This window comes from Nerophis ophidion, linkage group LG04, assembly GCF_033978795.1.
Source record: "Nerophis ophidion isolate RoL-2023_Sa linkage group LG04, RoL_Noph_v1.0, whole genome shotgun sequence".
Classification (NCBI taxonomy): domain Eukaryota; kingdom Metazoa; phylum Chordata; class Actinopteri; order Syngnathiformes; family Syngnathidae; genus Nerophis; species Nerophis ophidion.
In genome coordinates, this window is record NC_084614.1 from 18,993,816 (window position 1) to 19,015,625 (window position 21,810).

The 21,810-nt window shown below is 38.2% G+C and overlaps 1 protein-coding gene across 5 annotated transcripts in view; it reads left to right on the plus strand.

Annotated features, from left to right (window-relative positions):
• Positions 1-17,975, plus strand: part of ctdp1 (CTD (carboxy-terminal domain, RNA polymerase II, polypeptide A) phosphatase, subunit 1) — a 161,678-nt gene extending 143,703 nt beyond the window's left edge. Inside the window, exons 13-15 of one of the 5 annotated variants that reach the window (XR_009806414.1) lie at positions 15,336-15,499; positions 15,596-15,632; positions 15,894-16,000. Coding sequence is in view for 4 of the 5 variants with exons in the window: in XM_061897354.1 (XP_061753338.1) it covers positions 15,336-15,480 (145 nt within the window). In the remaining variant the exon portion in view is untranslated. Of the gene's footprint in view, positions 1-15,335 lie in introns of all 5 variants that reach the window. The other 4 variants (XM_061897354.1, XM_061897355.1, XM_061897356.1 and 1 more) reach the window with 4 other exon arrangements.
• Positions 17,976-21,810: the final 3,835 nt, after the last annotated feature.

Below are 21,810 nucleotides of genomic sequence, written 5' to 3' on the forward strand. Positions count from 1 at the left end.
TCCTTGAATTGCCGCCGGGGCGCTGATTATTTTAAAACCTCTTCTCACTCCGGCACTTACCAAAGGTGGCAGTAAAAATCTGAGTGTAATGTAAGGATACATCATGAAAAGCACATTTAATTAAAAAAATGTTATTTTGGTCTTACCTTTACTTATAAATATAGTCCATGCCAGCTCCTTCTAATCAAAAGCATCGATAACCTGTTTATAGAAGTCTTCCTTATCTTTCTTCAGTTTTAAAAGTCCCTCTGTCTCGATGGAGATCTTCCTTTATTACCTCCTCCAGCACTTATCACGTCACTCGTTTCACTTCTTCTGCTGCCGAGTAGTCGCAAGAAGGATCACTAGCGCCCTCTACCACCAGGAGGCGGGAGTCATTTAATGACTCATATTTGACAGACGCAGCTACGGTATTGTGACGGTCTCAAGCCGTCGTCTTGCGGGTTCCCAGGACCACCAAGGAAGGACGTGGCTTGAGCAGTTTGACTTTGTTTATTTTTCAATAAAACCTCAGTCCAGGTCGCTCTTCCTTTCCTTGTCTCCGCTCGCTCGCCGTCTCCTCGCCGCCATCTTGGGCGTGCCCCGGCTGTCTGTCGGACCGTCAGCTCCACAGGTATATTAATAAAACATAGCTGCGTACTGTTATTTTTAGCATACCGGTATTCAATAGCTTGGACATTAAATCCTACTGAATAGCTCTTAATCTTCTTCCCTTTATGCGATTTCAAATTACCGGTATTGAAATCAGCCTCCTCCATTTTGAAAAGGATGACAGAGGAAGTGTAACTTGTGACGTCACGAGTTTGACCCGGCGGTAATACTAACTAAGCATGCGCTAATTATTTTGCGAAGCGAGTTTGACCCGGCAGTGATTCAAGGCAGGCGCATACTATATGCCCGGCGGCAGTTCAAGGAATTACGGTAGCTTCATGGCATGGCCTCTTAACTTCATGCGAGTGATTATGATTGACGACACCTGTTGACTTCTCTGAGCCCATTTGAATGAGGCTCATGTGATGCAGTCATTAGACTCTGTTACAATCGCGACAATGGGAAAGTCAAAGAAACTCAGCACAGATGTGATAAAACGAATCATTGACTTGAACAAGTCAGAAAAGTCACTTGGCGCTATTTCAAAGCAGCTTGAGGTCCCAAGAGCAATTGTGCAGGCAATTGTTCGTAAGTATAAAGTGCATTGCACAGTTTTATCACTGCCACGATCAGGAAGAAAACGTAAGCTATCACCTGCTACTGAGAGAAAATTGGTCAGGATGATCAAGAGTCAACCGAAAACCACCAAAAAGCTAGTCTGCAATGAATTGGAAGTTGACGAAACACGTGTGTCAGTGTCCACAATCAAGCGTGTTTTGCATCGCCATGGACTGAGAGGCTACCATGCAAGAAGGAAGCCCTTGCTCCAGAAGCGACACCTTAAGTCTAAAGTTTGCTGCTGATCACATGGACAAAGATAAGACCTTCTGAAGGAAAGTTCTGTGCTCACATGAAACACAACTTGAGCTGTTGGCCACTGTATTGTACCTAGCAATATGTTTGGAGGAGAAAATCCAAGGAAAACCATACCTACCGTCAAGCACGGTGGTGGTAGTATTATGGTGTGGGCCTGTTTTGCTGCCAATGGAACTGGTGCTTTACAGAGAGTAAATGGGACAATGAAAAAGGAGGATTCAAATTCTTCAGGACAACCTACAATCTTAAGCCCGGAGATTGGGTCTTGGGCAAAGTTGGGTGTTCCAACAAGACAATGACCCCAAACACACAAGTGGTAAAGGAATGGCTAAATTAATGTTTTAGAATGGCCTTCCCAAAGTCCTGACTTAAAACCCTTTGAGAAAATGTGGACAATGCTGAAGAAACAAGTCAATGTCAGAAAACCAACACATTGAGCTGAACTGCACCAATTTTGTCAAGAGGAGTAGCTAACAATTCAAACAGAAGCAGTGCCAGAAGCTTGTGGATGGCTACCATAAGCGCTTTATTGCAGTGAAACTTGCCAAGGGACATGTAACCAAACTTCATGACTGTTTTTTGTGACAAACAAATATGTGCTCCAATCACTCTATAACAAAAAAATAGGAGTTGTAGAGATTATTGGAAACTCAAGTTCTTTACAAGTGTTTGTAAACTTTGGACCACGACTAATATTACTATTGCCTGTGTTACCATCAGAACTGTAATATATTTGTGGTGGTGGATTGCAGGCCGTGTTAGAGAAAGTCATCGTCTCATATGCATGTGGCATGTAATTGTAATAGACACCGTAGCACAGGGGTGCCCAAAAGTTATGCCTCCAAGGGCCAAAGTGATAATGTGCCAAACAGCAATTTTAAAGGCCTACTGAAACCCACTACTACCGACCACGCAGTCTGATAGTTTATATATCAATGATGAAATATTAACATTGCAACACATGCCAATACGGCCTTTTTAGTTTACTAAATTGCAATTTTCAATTTCCCGGGAGTTTCTTGTTGAAAAGGTCGCGGAATGATGACATGTACGCGTGACGTCACGGACTGTCAGGAAATATATCGTCGGCTTTAACAGCATAATTGCACAGTATTTTGGACATCTGTGTTGCTGAATCTTTTTCAATTTGTTCAATTAATAATGGAAAAGTCAAAGTAGAAAGATGGAGTTGGGAAGCTTTAGCCTTTAGCCACACAAACACAAGGTGATTCCTAGTTTAAAATACCCAAAGGTGAAGCTTTTCTATGGATCAGAGCGGTCAAGCGAACATGGATCCCGACCGAATGTCAACCAGCAGTTTTCGGTGGGAAAATTGTGGTAAAAAGTCGCCACATACCGGAGATCAGCTGAGCTTGTGCCGTCCATATTGCTGCCGTCGATTTCCATCAGACACTGGCCACAAGACACCTGTGGACAAACCCCTCCGTCTATCAGGTACTATTAAACTTACTAAAACACTAGCAACACAATAGAAAGATAAGGGATTTCCCAGAATGATCATAGTAAATGTGTCTAAAAACATCTGAATCCGTCCCAATGCAATCGCGGTTTTTTTTGGGTTTTTTCTAGTCCGTCGCTATCAATATCCTCAAACACAAATCTTTCAGCCTCGCTCAAATTAATGGGGAAATTGTCGTTTTCTCGGTCCGAATAGCTCTTTTTGTTGGAGGCTCCCATTAAAAACAATGTGAGGATGTGAGGAGCCCTCAACGGGTGACGTCATCGTCTGCGACTTCCGGTAAAGGCAGGGTTTTTCTGTTAGCGACCAAAAGTTGCGAACTTTATCATGGATGTTCTCTACTAAATCCTTTCAGCAAAGATATGGCAATATCGCGAAATGATCAAGTATGACACATAAAATGGACCTGCTATCCCCGTTTAAATAAGAACATCTCATTTCAGTAGGCCTTTAACCTTACAGCAGCGCCATGAGTGAAGAATGTTGGTTGATAGTAAAATCAGAGTCTTCCAAATCGAATAGTTGACTTTTTTAAGGCTTGTTGTAAAAGTTGTTTTGCACCATTGAGTCCATTGCGTTCCAAAATTATACGACTATTACTGCTGTTATGAAAAAGCAGCTCGAAATGGAAATGCCTCCTCGTTAGGAGTACTTCATTATATAGTAGCCACCCTTTTTTGCGCCGGAGCAATTAGCGCGATGTGGAGCGAACACTTTTAGCACGGCTCTCTCTCTCTCCCTCTCTCCTCCACCCGCCCCCTCAAGTGGCTTATGAGGCAGGAGGGCATGAACAGTGGGGAGGAAGGACTATCAAAGTAAGTTGTTCTCTTGCTTTGATTTGGAATTTTCATGTTCAAAAAACATGTTCCCCTTTTAATAAACATTTCCATAGCCTCGTGGCCGGGGTTCATAGTGCATAGTAAATGCAGCATTTTAATTTGCCGCATATGTGCAATCCTTAATTAAAATCCATCTCGTCCACTAGCTGATCCTAGTTAAGTGGAGAGATGGTGTAGATCAGGGGTCACCATCGCGGTGCCCGCGGGCACCAGGTAGCCCGTAAGGACCAGATGTGTCGCCCGCTGGCCTGCTCTAAAAATAGCAACACTTACCAGTGAGCTGCCTCTATTTTTTTTTTAAATTGTATTTATTTACTAGCAAGCTGGTCTTGCTTTGCTCGACATTTTTAATTCTAATAGAGACAAAACTCAAATAGAAAATCCAAGAAAATATTTTATAGACTTGGTCCTCACTTGTTTAAATAAATTCATAAATTTTTTTACTTCCATCTTATGACTTTCAGAAAGTCAATTTTAGAGAAAAAATACAACCTTAAAAATGATTTTAGGATTTTTAAACACATACACCTTTTTACCTTTTAAATTCTTTCCTCTTCTTTCCTGACAATTTAAATCAATGTTCAAGTAAAAAAAAAATGTTATTGTAAAGAATAATAAATACATTTTAATTTAATTCTTCATTTTAGCTTCTGTTTCTTTAATGAAGGATATCTGTGAAATTATTTCTTCAAACTTATTATGATTAAAAAAATATATATATTCTGGCAAATCTAGAAAATCTGTAGAATTACATTTAAATCTTATTTCAAAGTCTTTTGAATTCATTTTAAAATTTTCGTTCTGGAAAATCTAGAAGAAATAATGATTTGTCTTTGTTAGAAATATAGCTTGGTCCAATTTGTTATATATTCTAACAAAGTGCAGATTGGATTTTAAACTATTTAAAACATTTCAACAAAATTCTGAAAATAATTTTAATCAGGAAAAATTACTAATGATGTTCCATCAATCTTTTTTTTATTTTTTCAAAAAGATTCGAATTAGTTAGTTTTTCTCTTCTTTTTTTCGGTTAAATTTTTAATTTTAAAGAGTTGAAATTGAAGATAAACTGTTTTTCAAAATTTAATTTGAATTTTTTTGTGTTTTTACCCCTTTTAAACCGTTCAAATAAGTGTTTTTTTCATCATTTATTCTTTACAAAAAACCTTCCGCAGAAGGAAAAAAAAATGTACGACGGAATGACAGACAGAAATACCCTTTTTTTTAAAATATATTTATCTGTTTCCATATATATTTATTGTGAGGAAATAATTAAGATGATCAGTGTTTCCACAAAGATAAATATCATTAATTATTAACAATAACATAGAATTAAAGGTAAATTGAGCAAATTGGCTATTTCTGGCAATTTATTTAAGTGTGTATCAAACTGGTAGACCTTCCCATTAATCAGTACCCAAGAAGTCGCTCTTGGTTTTAAAAAAGGTTGGTGACCCCTGGTGTAGATAATAGAATAGTTGTGACATTGCGTACATATTTTAAAATACGGAGGCACATTTACAGCATGTGTGCTTCCAATTAAGTAGAAATACCTCCAGAACTCGCCCCTCAATTCCCGCATTTTAAGACAACCATGTAGCACAACAACTTGTATCAAAGTAACCACAACATAGAAACCGGAGTTGACAACATCCCCAAATAGTTGTTTTAATGATTGATGATTGATTGCTGAATTTCTTCATGAAATGCCCCATATTCTTTTTTCAACAATTTTAAAATATTCAGTGGTCCAACGATGATATATTTGAAACAGTGATGCTAAAATGCAATGTCTTTAAAAGAGTTTTTAGTAAGTTAACATTACTTGCAACACAATTCTGTGTGTATCTGTAGCTTTAATGCTAATGACCTGTGTTTGTCCACAATAGTGTGTCTGTCCAAGAAGAGCTGTTGAACACTAGAACATAGGGTTGGGCGATTATAGCCTTTTTTTAATATCTCGATGTTTTTAGACCATATCGCGATGCACGATATATATCTCCATATTTTGCCTTAGCCTTGAATGAACACTTGATACATATAACCACAGCAGTATGATGATTCTATGTGTCTACATTAAAACATTCTTCTTCATACTGCATTAATATACCGTATTTCCTTGAATTGCCGCCAAGCATATAGTATGCGCCTGCCTTCAATTACTGCCGGGTCAAACTCGCTTCGCAAAATAATTAGCCCATGCTTAGTATTACCGCCGGGTCAAACTCGTGACGTCACGAGTGACACTTCCCCTGTTATCATTTTCAAAATGGAGGAGGCTGATTTCAATACCGGTAATTTGAAATCGCATAAAGGGAAGAAGATTAAGAGCTATTCAGTAAGATTTAAGGTCCAAGCTATGCTGAAAAGAACAGTAAGCAGCTATGTTTTATTAATATACCTGTGGAGCCGATGGTTCGACAGACAGGCAGAGAATGCCCAAGATGGCGGCGAGCGGAGAGGAGGAGCAGAAGAGCAACCTGGACTGAGGTTTCATTGAAAAATAAACAAAGTCAAACTGCTCAAGCCATGTCCTTCCTTGGTGGTCCTGGGAACCAGCAAGACGACGGCTTGAGACCGTCACAATACCGTAGCTGCGTCTGTCAAATACTCCTGTCCAATGGCAAAACCCAGTAACTCAATTTTGGTCAAAACTGAGTTGATAATAATTTTGGAGTTACTAGGTGATATGCTTTACATTAGTGTATGTGATATTGTAATTTGTTCCGTAAGTAAGCTGTTACGAGCCTTTGTAGGACCTAGCAACTACCACATAACCGCGTAGATACAACAGAAAAACCTAGTATCTCAAGGGACCAATTGGAGCTTCTTTGTCAGTCGCCTTATTGTCTTTAATGAGACATTTGCACGGATGGGGGCCGACGGTCAACCTGATTATGTGATATTATAGCACGAGGGGATATTTGGAAGATTGGCCCAGGACGTTGCAAGCACCTTCATTAAATGTATTGTTCTTGATTCTTCCCCTTGCATACTCTTTTGGGCAGATGACTGTGGAGGTCAAAATAAAAACTGGACGCTGTACACGGCTCTTGCCCAATGTGCAAATGCAGAATGGGGCCCACCCGAGATTGTGATAAAATATCTGGAGAAAGGGCACACGTTCATGAGAGCAGATTCAATCCATGGCTCAATCGGCAAGAAAATAAAAGTTCAAGAGAACATCTATACGTTTGATGACTTTGTAGATCTTTGTAAGACAGCATCAAGATAGATTGGTTTTCCTTTGTTTTCTCAAAATCAGCTAGAAGTGAGTTACTAGGTTTTGCCTTTGGACGGGAGAATATGAGTCATTAAATGACTCCCGCCTCCTGGTGGTAGAGGGCGCTAGTGATCCTTTTTGAGACTACTCGGCTGCAGAAGAAGTGACATGTGTGACGTGATATGTGCTGGAGGAGGTAATAAAGGAAGATCTCCATCGAGACAGAGAGACTTTTAAAACTGAAGAAAGATAAGGAAGACTTCTATAAACAAGTTATCAATGCTTTTGATCAGAAGGAGCTGGCATGGGCTATATTTATAAGTAAAGGTAAGACCGTAATAACGTTTGTTGTTTTTTTTAATGTGCTTTTCATGATGGCATCCTTACATCACACTCAAATGTTTACTGCATGCCTTTGGTAAGTGCCGGAGTGAGAAGAGGGTTTGAATTAATTAGCGCCCCGGCGGCAATTCAAGGAAATACGGTATGCTCGTTTTCAACTTTCATGCAAAGAAGAATATTACAACTAAGTCAATTGACCTAAACTGTATTTATTAAACCGTTATTAAGCAGTGGCACAAACATTCATGTCATTTCCAAAACAGAAAGTGCAAGATTTTTAGAGACATTTTAAAACAAGCTAGGAGTGCACTTTTGTGCATGACGTCACTAAGATGACATATCTAAACAACACTTTTAGTTTATTTTTTTTTATATTAACATTTTTAATGATAATATCAATGAGGGATTTTTAATCACTGCTATTTTGAAATTTTTACTAATATTGATAATATTCATTTTTGTTTCACTACTTTTATATACTACTTTCACTACTTTTATACTACTACTTCGGGCATCTGGTCAGGATGCCACCCGAACGCCTCCCTAGGGATGTGTTTAGGGCACGTCCAGCTGGTAGGAGGCCACGGGGAAGACCCAGGACACGTTGGAAAAACTATGTCTCCCGGCTGGCCTGGGAACGCCTCGGGATCCCCCGGGAAGAGCTAGACGAAGTGGCTGGAGATAGGGAAGTCTGGGCTTCCCTGCTTAGGCTGCTGCCCCCGCGACCCGACCTCGGATAAGCGGAAGATGATGGATGGATGGATGGATACTTTTATATTGTACCGTGTTTGTGTGTCCTCAATTGCTCCGTTTATTGCTATTCTGAATGTTGCTGGGTCAACGGGTTATGGTTTTGGAATTGGAATTGGATTGCATTGTTATGGTATTGTTTTGTTGGATTGATTAATAAATTCATTTTAAAAAAAAGCAACACTAAATTAAAGTGTACTTTTTGTACAGAACGCTTTACAATAGTTTAAAACAAATAAAGTGCACTTTTGTGCATGATGTCACACAATATATTTTAATAACTGTCAAATAAAAATGAGCTGCATAAGAGGAAATTAAATCGGTACGTGGTGGGTTTTACTGCGGACGTTATGCATTCACTTGTTTGTGTGTGTGTGTGAAAAGCCGTAGATATTATGTGACTGGGCCGGCATGCAAAGACAGTGCGTTTAAGGTTATTGGCGCTCTGTACTTCTCCCTTCGTCCTTGTACACAGCGGCGTTTTAAAAAGTCATTAATTTTACTTTTTGAAACCCATACCGATAATTTCCGATATTAGATTTTAAAGCATTTATCGGCCGATTGTATCGGCAGTCCGATATTATCGGAGTGAGTTCACTGCGTCATTTCTGATAAAGCATCAAGTATCCGTATTTAACATGAATGATAGTTAATATTTTTCTAGCAACCTACTGAGCACCAGTATAAAATACAATTTCTTAATGATAAAGTCATCTTTGTTGTCTAGTTTGTTAGTTCAAGTATCGTAAGCTGAAATTAAAAGCCGATTAGTAGGTGTACGCTTCATTGTCCGCGTTTTCAACTAATCATTATAATATTTAATGAGTAGTTACCCCCAGGCTTTATTTTAAGATGTGTAGTGAAGTCTTTCCCCCCCTTTTTTAAAGCTGTCTTCCATAAAGTAGAGGGATCTACATGGACATTCTCGGATCATCTTGCCATTGAAAAGGAAGGCAACATTAAGACATAAAAGATAAATAAATGATAAATGGGTTGTACTTGTATAGCGCTTTTCTACCTTCAAGGTACTCAAAGCGCTTTGACACTACTTCCACATTTACCCATTCACACACACATTCACACACTGATGGAGGGAGCTGCCATGCAAGGCACTAATCAGCACCCATCAGGAGCAATGGTGAAGTGTCTTGCTCAGGACACAATGGACGTGACGAGGTTGGGCCTCGGTGGGGATTGAACCAGGCACCCTTGGGTTGCGCACGGCCACTCTTCCGCTGCGCCACGCCGTCCCTTAAGACATGGTCAAATATCATATATGAATTGATTTCAAGTAATAAACTGAGTGAGAAATGAAATTGGGTAGATGCTTTGAGTCTGTGTGTGTGTCAGTTAGGGGTGTAATGGTACACAAAAATTTCGGTCCGGTACGTACCTCGGTTTAGAGGTCACGGTTCGGTTCATTTTCGGTACAGCAAGAAAATAACAAAATGTAAATTTTTTGGTAATTTATTTCCCAAATTTGTAATTAATGGCTGTATCCTTATAACGTTGGGAACACTATAATAATTCTGCCCACATTAATCAACATTAAATTGCCTCAAATTGTTGCTCAGATTAAATAAAATGACAAAACTTTTCTTCTACATATAAAAAGTGCAACATTAAACCGTTTCAAGTCAACTCATCATGTTTAATTTATTACAGCATATGTGAAGCTTGTAGTTGATTTTTATTATGTAAATGTTATATCTTTATCAATATGTGATAACAGGGACCCTGCCATTCAAAGCTTTTCTGTCCGTAAAACACACAAACACCGCAAAATGAGCTTACATTACGCTAAAAGCTAATTAGCCTTCACCTCAAGCCAGAACTGCGAGCAAGCTGAGTTTCTAGAAGGTCAACGGGCTCATAGTGATGTCAGTAGTAGTTGACTGGGAGGTGTTTATTATCATTTGGGGAGAGTACGCTGCCTTATGCTCACCTGCTAAACACCTATCTGCTCGACGCTGAAGCATTTACTACATGCGCTCTGAATACGCACTGCTGATTGGCTGTTACCGATATATATGTAACCAAACAGATGGTTGTGTGGGTGGGACAATGCTGGGTGCTGAGACAGAGGCAGAAAGCAGAGCAGCTTGTTAAGACTTTAGCTAAGAAAATTGTTTGGTTCACCCCATACCGAACCGAAACTCCTGTATGGAAAAGGTTCAATACAAATACACGTACCGTTATACTCCTAGTGTAAGTGAGTGTTGGGATTCACAGATAAATAGATTGGACATAACGCGTTTATTGGCACCGCCGCAAATTGTCTCTCCCCAATGTAAAAGGAGAAAAATAATACGTGTTTTTTTTTCTCTCTCTAATTTGAATTGCTTCTACATGTTTATATACACATCGTAATTGCCCAAGCAGGTCCATTAAGTAGCCTCGATTGGAGAAATCCTATTACTGAAGGAAGGAAGGTGCCTTGTTTTCTCACATCTCCACCAAATAATCGTTAATCTGGCCTGCCATTAACCTCCTGATTAGCCAGCCTTCAATGTATTAAGCTTCTCGTCAATGCCGGGAACCCCTCGTTGCCTTGTTCTAACACTCGCCCCTCATTTCAACGTAAAATCTACAGAGGGTCCGCCGAGCCCCGTCCCGTCAGCGAGCATCTGTGTCTGATACAAGCTGACATCTAACCTTTAATGAACTCCAAACCACAGTCCTGCTGTGGTGGGAGGCTGTGTGACAGCACTGTGGTCTAATGAGAAGGGGAAGGGGTTTAGTGTCAGATCCCCTCAACAAAAAGACGTAGACCCTTACACTCCTCATTAGCAGGATGCAAAGAACTCCTCGATGGTGCAGGAGAAGCCCAAGTGGTTTGTTTTGAAAGATGGAAGGCATGTTTACTGCTCGAGCAACCTGTTCTCCCGACAAGTGGACACTCCATTTTTACTCATTGTGTTGGAAGTATGGACCCGACCAACATATTCACAAGTAGATATCCTTAGAGCTCTAATCAACATTCAATAATTATTACCGTTTTTTTCGGAGTAGAAGTCGCACCTGCCGAAAATGCATAATAAAGAAGGAAAAAAACATATACAGTCGTGATCAAAATTATTCAACCCCCACACAATTTTGGTGTTTTAGCAAGTTGGACATTTATTCCATATTTTGTTTATAGTCATATCAAATAAAGATGTGTCAAATAGACAAATGCAACTTAAATTGTAACACTGTATTTTACAAAATACCAAAAAAGGAACATTTTCTTAATATTTCATTGACCAAATGATTCAACCCCCTAGTTACATGCATCTTTAGTACTTAGAAGAACAGCCTTTGGCAGTAATGACATCCTTCAAATGTGATACATAACCGGACACAAGCTTCTTGCAACCATCTACAGGTATTTTAGCCCATTCCTCTTGGGCAAAGGCCTCCAGTTCATTCATATTCTTGGGCTTGCGTGCTGCAACTGCCTTCTTCAAGTCCCACCACAGGTTTTCTATAGGATTTAGGTCTGGCGACTGTGAAGGCCACTCCAGAGTCTTCCAGCCCTTCTTCTGCAACCACTCTGATGTTGATTTGGAGGTATGCTTGGGATCCTTGTCCTGTTGGAAGGTCCAACGTCTCCAAATACCGGACAGCATCCTCTTTCTACCACGCCCAGGTAGTGTTTCCACTGTGCCTTTAGCTTTAAACTTGCGAATTATGCTCCCAACTGTGTCTCTTGGAATGTGTAATGTCTTTGCTATTTTCTTATATCCATATCCTTTCTTATGAAGAGAAATTACCTCCTCTCTTGACTTCTTTGACCACTCCCTGGACTTCACCATGTTGCAAATACACCATTGACCATCTACAAGAAGCTGAGCGTCAGTCTTTTTCAATCAGTTTAATTGTTGCTCGTTATTGTTCTGATCACATCTACAGGTGTTTTCAACACCTGATTGAAAAGACCTTATTCAAATTCTGTTCTTAAGAGTTATAATCTTCAAGCGGTTTAATAATTTTGTCAATGAGATATTAAGAAAAATGTCCTTTTTTGGTATTTTGTAAAATACAGTGTTACAATTTAAGTTGTATTTGTCTACATGACACATCTTTATTTGATATGACTATAAACAAAATACGGAATAAATGTCCAACTGGCTTAAAACACCAAAATTGTGTGGGGGTTGAATAATTTTGATCACAACTGTATAAGTCGCACTGGAGTATAAGTCGCATTTTTGGGGGAAATTTATTTGATAAAACCCAACACCAAGGATAGACATTTGAAAGGCAATTTAAAATAAATAAAGAATAGTGAACAACAGGCTGAATAAGTGTACGTTATATGAGGCATAAATAACCAACTGCGAAGGTGCCTGGTAAGTTAACGTAACATATTATGGTAAGAGTCATTCAAATAACTATAACATATAGAACATGCAATACAATTACCAAAAAATCTGTCACTCCTAATAGATAAATCCCATGAAATCTTATACGTTTAGTCTCTTACGTGAATGAGCTAAAAAATATTATTTGTTATTTTAGGGTAATGTGTTAATAATTTCACACATATGTCGCTCCTGAGTATAAGTCGCACCCCCGGCCATATTGAAAAAGCTCTTTCCCGGTTGCAGTTAGTCCAGAACGCGGCAGCACGACTTTTTTAACAGGGGCCAGGAAACGCCAGCATATAACCCCAATTCTTCAGAGTTTGAACTGGCTTCTTGTTCATTTCAGAATTGATTTTAAAGCCTTGCTGTTTGTTTTTAAAACTGTACATGGACTGGAACCTCATTATATCTCGAACCTCAGCCAAACTTACACTCTGAGAGCCAGCTCCAGGTCGTGGTGCCCAAGACCAGACTTAAAACCAGGGGAGACAGGGCTTTCGCTCTGGTCGGCCCTAAACTCTGGAACACCTCCATGTTAGAACTGCTCCCACAGTGGAGTGTTTTAGGTCTCGTCTTAAAACCCACTTTTTTTCTTTAGCTTTTTTACATGAGTTGTGTTGTCCTCTGTGTTTTTTATTTTTTTATTTTGATTTCTATTTACTGTTTTAATTGGTTTTACACTTTAAAATCGTTTTTAATCATTTATTTTTGTATTGGTTTTATATGTATTTATTTTTTGTTTTTATTCAGTCATCGGTGGAGCTAAGTATACTATTTGAATTTTTAATATTGTTATGCAGCACTTTGGAAACATTTTTGTTGTTTACATTTGCTCTATAAATAAAGTGGATTGGATTGATTATTAAATTATTTCTATTGGACGTTCAGCCGCATTCATTAAAGTATGGCACTGTGGTTTTAGAATGTGTTTGTTTTGGCTAACATCCATATTTGAGTATACTGCAAAAAAAAGTATACAAATGTCGTTGGCCATGCAGAGTATATTTTAGAGATGCGCTTTTTGCGGTCTCGTCCGCGGATAAACCGCGGGTCGGGCGGGTGACATGACGAAAAAATAGATTTTAATTAAATTTGGGCGGGTGGCGGTTGAACCATCCGGAAATATTTGATATACATGGTTCTGGGATCGGTATCCTTTACCATTCAAAGAGCCATTTAGGACCCGTGTCATAAAGCGAAGAAGACAATAGGAGACGCTAATATACTCTAAATGACTGCCGGCAGTCACCCAGGTAATAAGTATTAGGGCGTGCTATGAAGTCATTGGCTTTGTCGTCTTCCACAGTATGTACGATTTGCTTGTCAGTCCAGTAACATGATGTATATGGCTTCCGCGGCAACACGCACACGACTGCAAGGCATACTGGGTGACACAGAGTAGAGTAATGGTTATGATATAAACAATTTTAACACTCTTAGTAATATGCGTAACGTGCGTCGGTAAGGTGGGCGGGGGTGTAAAATATATTCTGGGGGTGTCATGGATACAAAGGATTCTGCGTATTTGTTGTGTTGCGTTTATGTTGTGTTACTGTGAGGATGTTCTCCCGAAATGTGTTTGTCAATCTTGTTTGGTGCAGCTTCACAGCGTGGCGCATATTAGTAAGAGTGTTAAAGTTGTTTATATCGCAACCATCAGTGTACTCTGTGTCACCCAGTATGCCTTTCAATCTCCCATCCATCCATTTCTACCGCTTATTCCCTTTTGGGGTCGTGGGGGGCGCTGCCGCCTATCTCAGCTACAATCGGGCGGAAGGCGGGGTACACCCTGGACAAGTTGCCACCTCATCGCAGGGCCTAGACAGACAACATTCACACTCACATTCACACACTAAGGCCAATTTAGTGTTGCCAATCAACCTATCCCCAGGTGCATGTGTTTGGAACTGGGAGGAAGCCGGCGTACCCGGAGGGAACCCACGCATTCAAGGGGAGAACATGCAAACTCCACACAGAAAGATCCCGAGCCTGGATTTTAACCCAGGACTGCAGGAACTTTGTATTGGGAGGCAGACGCACTAACCCCTCTGCCACCGTGAAGCCCCCCTTTCAATCTTGTTCGTGTGATTGCGGAAGCTGCACACAACGTGTTGCTGGACTAACAATTGGTTCGTACATGTTGTCGAAGGTGTCATATGCAATGGCTTCACAGCACGCCCAAATTCTTGTCATCAGGATGAACGCTATTGGATATTCGCGAGAACGTTAGCAGCTCCCATTGTCTTCATTACTCTGTGAAACGGGTTTAAATAGCTCTGTGAGTGTTAAAGGTGGCCGACCTCTGATGTATTTCAGCGGGCGGTTGCGGTTCTGATTAAATGTTGTTGTGGGTGGAAGACGACTTTGGTGATGCGGTTGCGGATGATGTAATTGCCTATCTGCGCATCTCTAGTATATTTTATAAGAATAAACTCGTATTCTCTGTAATTGTTGTGTGCTAGCGGGAGGACTTTTTAAATAATTATTTCTGAGCAGCTTCTCTCGATTCGTTTGTCTCTTTGCTCAGTGCGCGTGCGTTAGTGCGTGCTTGCGTTTTAATTGTAAGTCTTAAGGGGCCGTGCTGTGCTCCGACCATCAGATGATTTCCTTCTTTTGTTGTTGTCCTGCCTGTCGGGGTATGTCGTCATCCTTTTGTGTTTACCAATAACATCAAAGCGTCGCATTTTCCTCCAATTTCTGTTTGCAGACGACATCACAGGAGCTCATTTTCATTCCAATGTAAATGAGAATCAGTTTGGATTTGACTATTTGAAGGATGCTGTTGTTATTATACAAGCCGTTAAGTCAGGGTTCTCGACTGGTGTTGTTAGCGTACGAGTTTGGCGAATATCTCCTCTCTATAACGTTGCTTCTTGTCCACACAGGGTCAAGCGAAAGCGCGATGATGCCATGGAAGATGAGGACAAGACTGACGAGTCCTCTAAAGAAGAAGAAGAGGAGGATGGCAGTTCCTCAGAGGCTGACGAGATGGCAGCGGCGTTGGAGGCGGAGCTTAATGACTTTATGTGACGTGGGACGCTGACAAGCTGTAATTATTATTAAAAGAAGAATGAATGTCCTGTACAGTATTGCTGTGTTTCGTAGCGTTAATATTTGTCGTGATCGCCCTCTCTTTTTTTTCCAGGCGGGCGTCAATTATTTTATTGTGAAGAAAATAAATGGTAGGGGAAAAAAATGAATATACTTTTAACTTTTTTTAATTATTTATTTAGAATAAAGTGGCGTTAAACCTTCTAAATGTGTCCGCTCATGCCAAAGAATTTGAAGTTGTGCAGCTAAATTTCACTTTTTTGACTTCTCACATCATTGTGTACATACAGTAGAGGACGATGTCATGTGATTTAATTTTTTTTTTTTTTTTAAACACGCTTCTCGTGCACTTTGACCTTTTTAACTCAAGTCGACCTTTTTCTTGTTCTCAGCTTTTTTTGGACAAATTACACTGGAGCCAATCATCTTTCATACTTGGTGGTTTTAAAAGCGACATTCTGCACAGCAGCTTCTACCGCTGGAAGGAAGTGAGGTACAAATTGACTATTTGAAGTGAAAATATTAACATTATTAGGATTTGTTTTTATTTTTTACTACAGCTGTTGGCAGTGATTTGATGTACCTTTTTTTGCTAAATCCTTGTGATGTATTTTTTACCACAAATAGGTGTCTTAATGAATGGTAGAATGCATATTTGTTTAGGCACTAAGCCAAGGGTCCTTAACCTTTTTGACCTCGGAGCCCAACTTTGCCACTACAGAGGGACCCAGGGCCCACTCAAATATTAACTCTGAAATAGTGATCTTACTTTTGATTTAATTATATTCAATAATTATATTTAACCGACATACAGTTAAACAGGATGAACCTTTTCAACCGATATGAAACCATGTGTTAATCACACAGTTTGTTATTTATTAAGGCTTAGGTCAGGCTGATTGCAAAAATACATATGAAAATAAATATACAATTACGCAGTGATAAAATAAATACATTCTTATTAAGTTAATGATAAATACTAGGGGTGTAACAGTACACAAACATTTCAGTTCAGTACGTACCTCTGTTTAGAGGTCACGGTTAGGTTCATTTTCGGTACAGTAAGAAAACAACAAAATATAAATTTTTTGGTTGTTTATTGACCAAATTTGTAAACAATGGCTTTATCCTTTTAACATTGGGAACACTATAATAATTCTGCCCACGTTAATCAACATTAAACTGCCTCAAATTGTGGCTCAGATTAAATAAAATTACAAAACTTTTCTTCTACATTTAAAAAGTGCAACATAAAACAGTTTCAAGTCAACTCATCATGCTTAATTTATCACAGCATTTGGGAAGCCTTTAGTTGACTTTTATTATGTAAATGTTTTTTTTTATCAACATGTGATAGCAGGGACCCTGCCATTCAAAGCTTTTCTCTCCGTAAAACACACACAGCAAAATGAGCTAGCATTACGCTAAAAGCTAATTAGCCTTCACCTCAAGTCAGAACTGCGAGCGAGCTGAGCTGCAGTTTAATTTTCTAGAAGGTCAACGGGCTCATAGTGATGTTAGTAGTAGTTGACTGGGAGGTGTTTATTATCATTTGGGGAGAGTACGCTGCCTTATGCTCACCTGCTAAACACTTATCTGCTTGACGCTAAAGCATTTACTACATGTGCTCTGAATACGCACTGCTGATTGGCTGTTACCGCTATGTATGTAACCAATTAGATGATTGTGTGGGTGGGACAATGCTGGGTGCTGAGACAGAGGCAGAATAATCAAAGCAGATTGTTAAGACTTTAGCTTAGAAACTCGATCGGTACACCCCCTACCGAAACGGTTCAATACAAATACACGTACCGTTACACCCCTAATAGTACTAATAATATACATGATTCTTAACTAAATTCTCAATAAAATTTAAGTGCAAATAAAAATACAGCTTAACCACTTTTGTCATATTTTTTGCGCTTCGGAATCTTCACTACGACTTTAGATCCAGACTTCTTCTGTTTGTTTAATACTGCCATCACTGCCACAAGTGGTGGAAAAGTGTATTACAACTGAGTACCCATTTATTTATGGCCAACCAGCTAGGGGGCGCTCCCCTTATGGTTAAAAAACACGGCACTGAGCAATATATTAAACATATTTTAAAGCTGTGTAGCAAGAATCCCTGAAAAACATATTTACAACAAAACATTCTAGGAAGTCTGGGAAAAAAATGTTGTATAAAGAAATCAGCTTAAAAAAAATATATATATATATTTATATATAGACATTGGGTTTTGATAGGTTCCCTCATTGAGCTACAATAGAAATAATCATGTTGGGGTTATCATATTCTTCATTTTCACATCAACCTTCTCCTGGCTCCAGTATTAAATACAGCTGTCATTTCCTGTTCTTATTTCACTTTGTACTCGTGTTTTGTTGTGTTTTTTTAGTCACAAACAAATAGATTAGATATACCAAGAGAGCTACTTTGTCTAAATAAAGATCTTTATATTGAAAAACAAAAATGTTGCTATAGACTTATTTCCCAGTGATGCTCCATCCATTAGCGTTTTGCTGCAGTGTGACAGTGGCAATTACGCCGTACGACACAGTGAGGCTCTCCTAATGACTCCTTTTGTCACAAAGACCATCGCTGAGCTGTTAGGCCAGCTCAAGACAGGCAGGGTCATTAGACAGGAGGAGGTGTTCAGACATGCATGAGTTTAGGGAACATAATAACAGGAGTTGTTTTCATGTCTCTTTATGAACAATGATGTCAGGATGCTGCTTCTAAGGTGTCCACCAATAGCACGCCTTGCCATCTGTTCTATGGCTCTCATCATCTTGTCAGGCTGCGTAATGGCCCCGGCAGGTGCCAGCTTGATTATACCCTGAATGCAACAGCGCAAAGTCAGCCATCAGCCTATTAAAAGACACATTTTAATGGAAATGTTTTACCGAGAATGTGACCGTGGGTCCTTAAAGAGTCAGGAATTAATCTATACCAGGGGTCACCAACGCGGTGCCCGTAGGACCAGACCAGTAGCCCGCTGGCCTGTTTTAAAAATAGCAGCACTTACCAGTGAGCTGCCTCTATTTTTGTAAATTGTATTTATTTACTAGCAAGCTGGTCTCGCTCTGCTCAACATTTTTAATTCTAAGAGAGACAAAATTCAAATACAATTTGAAAATCCAAGAAAATATTTTAAAGACTTGTTCTTCACTTGTTTGAATAAATTCTTTTTTTTTTTGTTACTTTGCTTCTTATAACTTTCAGAAAGACAATTTTAGAGAAAAAAGACATCCTTAAAAATTATTTTTGGATTTTTAAACATACCTTTTTACCTTTTAAATTCCTTCCTCTTTTTTCCTGACGATTTAAATCAATGTTCAAGTATTTTTTTTTTATTATTGTAAAGAATAATAAATACATTTTAATTTAATTATTCATTATAGTTTCAGTTTTTTCGACGAAGAATATTTGTGAAATATTTCTTCAAACTTATTATGATAAAAATTCCCAAAAATATTCTGTCAAATCTAGAAAATCTTTAGAATCAAATTAAAATCTTATTTCAAAGTATTTCGAATTTCTTTTAAAATTTTTGTTCTTGAAAATCTAGAAGAAATAATGATTTTCTTTGTTAGAAATGTAGCTTGATCCAATTGGTTATATATTCTAACAAAATGCAGATTGATTTTAACCTATTTAAAACATGTCATCAAAATTCTAAAATTAATCTTAATCAGGAAAAATTACTAATGATGTTCTTTTCAAAAAATTTCTAAAAGATTCGAATTAGCTAGTTTTTCTCTTCTTTTTTTTCGATTGAATTTTGAATTTTAAAGAGTCAAAATTAAAGATAAGCTATGTTTCTAAATTTAATTTAATTTTTTTTCCTGTTTTCTCTTTTAAACCATTCAATTGAGTGTTTTTTTCATCATGTATTCTCTACAAAAAACCTTACGTAAAAGGAAAAAAAATGTACGACGGAATGACAGACAGAAATACCCATTTTATATATATATATATATATATATATATATATATATATATATATATAGATTTATTTATTAAAGGTTAATTGAGCAAATTGGCTATATTGCTCATTTGTAGTGGTCTTGTACTATTTAGAAAAAAAAGATAAAAATAACTAAAAACTTGTTGAAAAATAAACAAGTGATTCAATTATAAATAAAGATTTCTACACATAGAAGTAATCATCAACTTAAAGTGCCCTCTTTGGGGATTGTAATAGAGATCCATCTGGATTCATGAACTTAATTCTAAACATTTCTTCACAAAAAAAGAAATCTTTAACATCAATATTTATGGAACATGTCCACAAAAATTCTATCCGTCAACACTGAATATTGCATTGCTGCATTTCTTTTCACAGTTTATGAACTTACATTCATATTTTGTTGTTCAATAAATATATTTATAAAGGATTTTTGAATTGTTACTATTTTTAGAATATTAAAAAAAAAAAATCTTGTACCCCTTGGCATACCTTCAAGTACCCCCAGGGGTACGCATACCCTTATTTGAGAACCACTCATCTATATAACAGGAGTATGCACTTTAAAAAATGGCCATTATAGTGCTAAGTTATCTTTTCTGACATACTTCAAAAACATTAGTCAAAGATCCTTTGTATGAAAAGAGTGCTCTGCCGTTTTTAGGACCTCTTGTAGAAATGCTAGGCAGAAACCCTTGAACAAGTATTTTTGTTGTTGGTCCTAAAAAAACAGCAGCGCACTCAAATATCTATAAGAGGAGTTTTCTGCTGTTTTTAAATATCTATTGCAAAAATATTTGTCAAAAATGCTCTTTATGTCCGGAGTATTCCATATTTTTTAAGATCTACTGAAAACATCCTCATCAAAGATCCTCTAAATAAGTGGTCCCCAACCTTTTTTGCATCACAGGCCAGTTTATTGTTGACAAATAATTTTCAGGGACCGGCTTTCCACTTGTGCCAGATAAATACAGCAAAAATAAGTGCATGAAAGATACAATTCACTATAACGCTGATTTAGTCTGAGTTTGGAGCTTGTTTCTTTGCAATGAGATGCAGATGGAAATCTTCTTCTGGCTACAATCTGTCACATTTATATTTTATTAGTTCATTATGGTGCGTTGTATCATGTCACACAGCTAGAACCAATATAACAAATTGCAACTTCCTATGAGGAGTTTTATTGGGGTTAGGGTTAACCCTACAAACAAGCTTATTGGCGTCTACTAGGACAGGAGAAAGTGAAGTCAGAGAAAATGCAGTCTTTTATAAATTATTTAATGTTTCTCTGCGGTCCGGTAGCAAATGCGTTACAGACTGGTATTGGTCCCCGGACCGGTGGTTGAGGACCACTGCTCAAAATGACAGGAGTGCTCAGGTCTTTTTTTCTGGTATATTACAAAAACACTAATCAAAGATCCTCTATATGACAGGAGTCATCAGTTTTTAGTAGGGGTGTGGGGAAAAATCGATTAGATTTTAATCGCGATTCTCACGTTGTGCAATTCAGAATCTATTGTCATTTGAAAAAAAATCTATTTTAATTTTTTTTAATCAATCCAACAAAACAATACACAGCAATACCATAACAATGCAATCCAATTCCAAAACCAAACCTGACCCAGCAACACTCAGAACTGCAATAAACAGAGCAATTGAGGAGACACAAACATGACACAGAACAAACCAAAGCAGTGAAACAAAAATGACTATTATCAACAACAGTATCAATATTAGTTATAATTTCAGCATAGCAGTGACTAAAAATCCCTTATTGACATTATCATTAGACATTTATAAAAATAATAAAAAAGAACAATAGTGTCACAGTGGCTTACACTTGCATCACATCTCATAAGCTTGACAACACACTGTGTCCAATGTTTTCACAAAGACGGTTGGTTCGTTTAATAGTTAAAACAAATTTACATTATTGCAATCAGTTGATAAAACATTGTCCTTTACAATTATAAAAGCTTTTTACAAAAATCTACTACTCTGCTTGCATGTCAGCAGTCCTTGGTAGATCCTGCTGAAATCCTATGTATTCAATGAATAGAGAATCCTTTTAAATCAGGAAAAAATCGTATTTGAATCGAGAATCGTGTTGAATCAAAAAAAAAAAAATCGATATTAAATCGAATTGCGGGACACCCAAAGATTCGCAGCCCTAGTTTTTAGCACTTATTGCAAAACATTACTCAAAGATCCTTTGTACAACAAGAGTGCTCTGCTCTTTTTAGGACCACCTGCAGATATGCTCGACAAAGATCTTCTACATGAGAGAAGTGTCCTGCTGTTTTTTTAGGACCTAGTGCAAAACGCACTACAAAGATTC